Source organism: Hordeum vulgare, chromosome 3H, assembly GCF_904849725.1.
Source record: "Hordeum vulgare subsp. vulgare chromosome 3H, MorexV3_pseudomolecules_assembly, whole genome shotgun sequence".
NCBI lineage: Eukaryota > Viridiplantae > Streptophyta > Magnoliopsida > Poales > Poaceae > Hordeum > Hordeum vulgare.
In genome coordinates, this window is record NC_058520.1 from 3,150,731 (window position 1) to 3,157,562 (window position 6,832).

The 6,832-nt window shown below is 48.9% G+C and overlaps 1 protein-coding gene across 1 annotated transcript; it reads left to right on the plus strand.

Moving 5' to 3' along the window:
• The first annotated feature begins 3,847 nt into the window (after window positions 1-3,847).
• Window positions 3,848-6,499, plus strand: LOC123439130 (BTB/POZ and MATH domain-containing protein 1-like). The gene has a single exon (XM_045115879.1). The coding sequence runs from the start codon at window positions 4,227-4,229 to the stop codon at window positions 6,426-6,428; it is 2,202 nt and encodes a 733-aa protein (XP_044971814.1). The 5' UTR covers window positions 3,848-4,226; the 3' UTR covers window positions 6,429-6,499.
• Window positions 6,500-6,832: the final 333 nt, after the last annotated feature.

Here is a 6,832-nt window from a genome sequence, read left to right on the forward strand (position 1 = left end):
GTCAGTCTTGTTTACATTACCTGTCAGTCTATCACCCGTGCACCGTTGATGTAGCAATTGGTCTTAAAAGGTTAGGTGCAGTTTGGTGAGATGAACGACCGGATCTAGCTCAGCTCTTTCATCCAGCAGTCAAGGGAATATGCAGATCTAGCTGGTGATATTACTTACTTTCTACTTTCTTTCTTTTCGAAATTCTTGTCTTAGATTTGTCTAGATATGAATGTATCTAGTTATGTTATAATATTTAGATACATCCATTTCTAGACAAACCTAAGACAATAATTTTAGGACGGAAGGAGTATGTAAATAAACATAAGAACGTTTAGATCACTATTTTGATGGTCTAAATTTTCTTTTATATTTTACGGAGAAATACTTGGCAAGCAAAATTCACCCATCTCTTGCCAGTGCGGAAAAAGGGCAAGGGGTTATGACTCACAGTGCTAGCTGGGCATGCACCTAATTAATCCTTGATGCACCTGCTAGAGGAAGAGAGTAACATATTATATACTCCGTGTGCATGTCGGCTAGCTATAAAGTTGGCAAGAAACTTCATGCGAACAACATGTATGCATGGAACAAAGCAAAGTAATTAAGCAGCAAAGTGGGTGGATCGTTGGGATTAATGTAATAATAGAATGTTGTTCTTAACTGAAGTGATCCGTTGCATGGATAACTCTCAAGCAAAACCAAGCCAGGGAAAGCACATCAGGCTATCAGCTTTTTTTGCTCTCTCTCACTTTGGCTTAACGCCCACGCGAGCCTGGCATCATATATGCATATTTGTAACGTCGTCCCCTTCCGTTACTTGATTTCCAACGGCTACAGTTTCCGTCTGACTGTTAACTGACGGCCGCCGACGTTTTATCTCGTCCATCAATTGGTAAAGTACTAGTTAAACATAGCCAAGATCACCATTACAGTAATTAGTCACTTTTACTGGAGTCAAATTCGCAGCATTGTAAGCCGTCTAGTACTACTAATATATGAAAAGAGTAGAAGTAAAACATTGTTTATATCGGAATAATAACCCTGCAACCCAATGAACTAGATGGTTTTGTTCATGTAAATTATCTTCATGGGTTGAACACGAACTGAACGGTTCCCTTCCATCTGCCCATAAGGTGGTGTTGTACATATGTTTATGCATTAAGAAAGTCAAGAAAGAATGAAATGGATGATATGATACACCTGATCTGTATTTACTGCACCTTCTATTTCTACCAGCAATACCAGAGGATACATCAACATCGGTTGTTTCGTCAGTTGAAAAATTCCCCAAAACCAATATACCAGAACCAGCAGCAAGCACTTGGATTGAAACGACCTGCAACCAACATAGTGAAAATCACTTCAAAGAAAATTAACAGAGTTGAACCACGGGTGAAGAAAAGATAGTGTGGTTGGGAGAAAAAAAACTACGGAGACTTTGAAGATGGAGGGGCAACCTGGTGGATCGGACACACATGGCTGCTAGCGTGCTAGGGGGGAAGCTCCATGGAGTCGGTGGACGTATCCTCAGGCAGTCGAGATGAAGTCCTGCCCTGGTGTGTTGTGCTGACCTCCGGTAGCGGCCAATCTTGAAGCCTTGGCGAGGTGGATGCGGTCGTGGCGGATTTGACCGCCGCCTGACCTGGTCGATCTCCCTCTTCTTTTCTTTTCTGACGAGAGGAGATGGTGGGAGACGAGGTGGACGGCTTTGGGGGATTGGATCTGGGAAGAGGCTGGCTGCGAGGTGACATGAGGCAGATGAGGTGGTTGCCAGCGGCGATGTGTGAGCCTGATGGGAGCGGAGGGGAGGGGTGGACGAGAGATAGCGGCGGCGCGCTTGGAGGAGTCGGGGTGTGGAGTGGGGGGAGGCGGGGCTATGTGGACACGGAGGGAATTACGATCGTTCTTTCCACATCCGACGTTGCCATCGTTAGTGAACCTGAGGCTTCCGATTCGGCCATGGGAATAGCAGCCCCAGGACATTCGGCCCAGTACCAGCCCATGCGAGAAAACAATGCCTTGGACGGTCAGGGACGGCCGAGATGCACGATCCAACGGCCGAAATCGCTAATGGCCTGAGAGAGCTCGGAAAGGGTTCGGTTTTACTTTCCACATCCGACGTTGCCATCGTTAGTGAACCTGAGGCTTCCGATTCGGCCATGGGAATAGCAGCCCCAGGACATTCAGCCCAGTACCAGCCCATGCGAGAAAACAATGCCTTGGACGGCCAGGGACGACCGAGATGCACGATCCAACGGCCGAAATCGCTAATGACCTGAGAGAGCTCGGAAAGGGTTCGGTTTTACTGTCCTTAATACCACCATGGTCCATTGGTTACTCAGTATCCAACGAATGTGATGTTTGTTACTGCTCAGTATCCAACTAAAATATACAGTATTAGGTCGTTATCACTGGCTGGAATAATCTTTGATTTTACACGTCAGCTCCAACTCAACTAGGCCCCCTCTCTCTCTCTCTATATATATATATCTGAGATGGAATCTACTAGATTAATGCTTACCGACAGGTTGCTTACGGATCAATGATCAACTAGTACAGTACGTAGTAATTATTGCATGTCAACTTAGTTAGACTCAAGGCTAATCAAGCAAGCTGTTTCTGTCAAGTGTCAACCAACATGAACACGACTTGGTTCATTACGCTGCAACCGCGAAACGCCCAACCTAAGGCGACAGCTGAATAGTAACTGGAGCTAGTATGAAGGACCAAGCAGAAGAAAGAGGGGGCTAGTTAATTAATCAATACAGTATAACGATATTTACCGTAGTTAGACACATGCTCAGTGCTTAGGTAAATTTTAAAACAACCTTAGTGTAGTGCGCGTAGCTCCAAATTAACTCCTAGATATTGTGATTTGCAAAGAAACAAAATCCTAGTCACCTCTGTTAGGTTGAATCGGCTGTGATCCCACTTGTTCTTTGGTCGGGAGCCACTGATTTATACTCGGCTTACACATAAACCGAGTCCGTGATAAGTGACACTCGGTTTATAGTGCCTAAGCCGCGTACGCTAAGCTGACTATAACACTTGGTTTACATGTCGCCGAGGTTTTAATGCTCTTTGCCGAGTATGAAACATACTGGGCTTTATTTATTTTTCCTGTTGCTATCAGCACCGCAGAAAATTCAGAAATTCCGGACAGTTTCCATGTGGTTCTTGAAGTACGTTAGGAGTGTAGGGATAGACAACCGGTGGGGTAATTAAGCTTTGGAGATGCATAAATAAAGCATGTTATTGCAACAGGCTGATTCCTCTTCTATATGCCAAGTCATATCTGCAAAAACGATACAAATTATGCTTGATACGTTGACAAATGTCCAGCACTCATCTTGCCGAAGCCGACGGTGTGTCTGATAATATTGCTGCCGGACACCGGCATATCCTAATTCTCCCATCGACAAGAACGGCGGCACAATTAATTAACTTTACTTTTACTAAAGCAATGCAACAAGAGATCAGATGCGAATAAGATGAGCGTTGCGGACTGAAGCTCCAAATGCAACGTCAGAAAAATAAACCAGCAACGTTTGATCAAAGCAATGGATAACGGAAAGTAAAAGCCACATGATCAGGCTATGATGCAGATGCAGGGCAAGCATCGCCCCTCGAGACGCAAGGAAAGCAGATGTGCTCAATCAGCAACCTTTCTTCACACGGTCAAGCTAGTCATGATCACACCCTAAGCGAAGCAAACCAGGCCAGCCAATGAGACAAGAAAGTTATTTTAGAGACGGACAAATCGAGCGACTAATGTATTATGGAAGTGAAACACTTTTAGGACTATATTATTAGCTGATGAAGAGTCAGACAATCAGAATGGCCAGCTTATAGAAGAGCCCACAAGAACCAACAAGATCTTGGTTCAAGTTACTGTCTGATATAATCCTTTGGTACATGGAGAGAATGAGATGAGAGAGACCGATGGCCAAATGCCCACAAAACGGAGTCTCGCGTCGCGTCTCTCGACTCCGGCCAGCTCAAACAACAGCAATCCGAGTTGAGCTGCATGCTTGGAGAGACAAGCTTCAACTGCATACCAGTCAATCCGATTCAATATGCGATTAAAGCAAACAGAGATGGTTATCCATGTCCGGCTCGTATATGGATTACTAGTCGGACAGCTTATAATTAATTAGCTTCTATATAGTCTCATGTATTCCGTTGATCGAGTGTACATCCAGATCCAGCCAAGCCAAGCTAGCTAGCGGAGATCGATGACTCGCCGTTGCCCATGGAAGAAGCGGACTACGCCGCCGCCGGCGTCACGCAAGCCGACATCGTTCGTCCGAGCCGAGCACGAGTTCCACATCGTCGGCTACAAGGCCGACGCCCGCGCAGCGCTGGCCTACAACGCCAACTATTCCATCCTCTCCGGCGCCTTCGAGGTCGGCGGCCACACCTGGGCTCTCGAGTGCAGCTTCCACAACAACGACGACGACGAGCACCTCACCTCCATCACCCTCCTGCTGCTCACCCCCTACACCACCCAAGACGCCGTCGTTGCCAAGGCCAGACTGAGGATCGAGGACCCGCTTGGCAATTGGCCCGCCGCCGTCTGGGAGAGCGACGGGACCTACACCTTCCACGTCTGGTCCGGCAACACCTGGCTGCTGTCTCAGTCTCAGGCCGGCAGGAGCTGGACGTTGCCGGTGCCGGACGCATTCCGCGGCCACGAGAGCCGCTACGTGCAAGACGACCGCCTCGTCATCCTCTGCACCGTCGAGGTCCTCCGGGAGGAGGACTCTGGCGTCGCCAAGGACATGCACAAGCTTCTTCTCCTCTCGTCGGAGCCCAAGAGTACCTCCACACCTACACCTGCACCTGCATCCCCATGCATGCTGCCGGAGCCGGACGTGACGTTCGTGGTGGAGCAGGCCGAGATCCAGGCGCACAGGCTGATCCTAGCCATGCGGTCACCGGTGTTCGCCGCGGAGCTCCTCGGTGAAATGAGAGAGGGTACCACCCGTCGCGTCATGGTCGATGACATGAGCGCCTCAACCTTCAGGGCCATGATCCGCTTCATCTACACCGACGAGCTGCGCATCAAAGGAAAGACGCCGGCGACGAAAAAGGTCGTTGGTTGCAAAGAGAAACGTGCGGCGATGCGTCGTTTGGCCATGGCGCTTGACCTGCTCGTAGCCGCGGATCGCTACGACATCGAGAAGCTGAGGCTCATGTGCGAGAAGACGTTGTCCGAAAGCATAGACACGACGTCAGTCATGCCGACATTGATGGCGGTGCATGGCCGGCACACCTGCCGTCAGCTGGAGGCCTCTTGCATTGACTACTTGGCGTCCGATGCCAACGTGTATGCCAATGTCAAGGCGACAGAGGAGTACAAGGAGCTAGAGGAAAGCTGCTGTTCCTTCCTAGCCGATGTGACAGACAAGGTAGCCACCACATGTATATTAGCGGACAACCACGCCGGCGACACTACCAGCGTCCGCCGGCCAGAGAAACGGACAGCGTCGACGTATAACACGTCGGAGTTGGCTCACAGCATACACGAGTTGAGGATCCCAAACATTGAGAGCCTGCAAACGAGCTCTGGTGCCAAGCAAAGATTCAGTTCGGACACTTTTCGGATAGGAGGCCATGACTGGAAGCTGGACGCATCGGTGAAGGAAGGGAAAATTTCCGTGTTCGCCACATTGTTGACCGATCCGGGAAAGGCTGGTGTTAGGGCATTGGTATGTTTCATGTTGGATGACCCTGGTGGAGAGACGACCCTAATCATAGGGCCTTTTGAAGACACCTTCACCTCACAAGGTGCATCCTATGGGTATGTGGATTGCACCAGCGTGAAAGATGCCGTGTCGTCATACATGCTACCACATGATGGATCCCTAACAATTCGTTGTGAGTTTATATTGACCACCAAGGCACGCACCGGTGGTACCAGCGGCAGCGACACCTCTGCCGGTGCCGGAGACGACGCTCCTGATGTGCCACCGCCTCCCAACGTTGCGTATCATCTTGAGCAGCTCCTGATGAGCCGGAAGGGGTCAGACGTGACGTTCCTAGTCGAAAAGGAAGAGATCCACGCGCACAGCCTCGTCATCGCCGCTCGGTGCCCGGCCCTCTACATGATGGTTGTGGACAGCAACCAGAAGAAGGAGCACGTCGTAGCCGTCTGGTATATGAGGGTTGGAGTCTTCAAGGCGGTGCTTCACTTCATCTACACCGACGAGCTCCCTCCCTTGGAAGACATAGCCGTTGCCGCGGGGCACGATGTGACGACAATTGCCTATGGCGTGTTGGATGCCGCGGCTCGCTTCCATCTGGACGGGATGAAGGACAAGTGCGAGGCCTTGATTGGTGTGTGTGTGTCGCAACAGAACGTGTTGGCCATGATCAGACTAGCGGGCCATCACGACCGCAAGAAGCTCCAGGATTACTGCATGAAGTTCAAGTGATCTCCACACGTGGATAACCAATAATGCATAGGTTACAGGAGTTTTACAGGCAGGTAGAATTTAATTGGAAATTAAGTGGGGTGAGGGACCCATCCTTTTGAAAAATCAGAGGAAGAGGTTAGTTAGAAAGAAAAAATACTAGTCAGCGTGTAACTTTTTGTAAGTCTTTGTATGTTTAGCATTTTTGCGTGGATAACTGATTAAGACACGATCGAGGGTGATGGCAACAATCCGAAGCATGCACTAGTTAAATTTTAGTTATGTAACTGCTCAATTGTTTGTGGTTGCTAAATGGATTTATTATTGCCGCCATATTAGTCAGTGTTTCAACTATCGGTGTTGTCAATAAGCAAAACAGCGTACAACACCCAGTAAGCTAGAGGCTAGAGCGATCAACCAAATTT

What these genes read in the sequence shown, in the direction of transcription:
- LOC123439130 (XM_045115879.1), top strand. Translation starts at nt 4,227, where the DNA reads ATGACTCGCCGTTGCCCATGGAAGAAGCGGACTACGCCGCCGCCGGCG.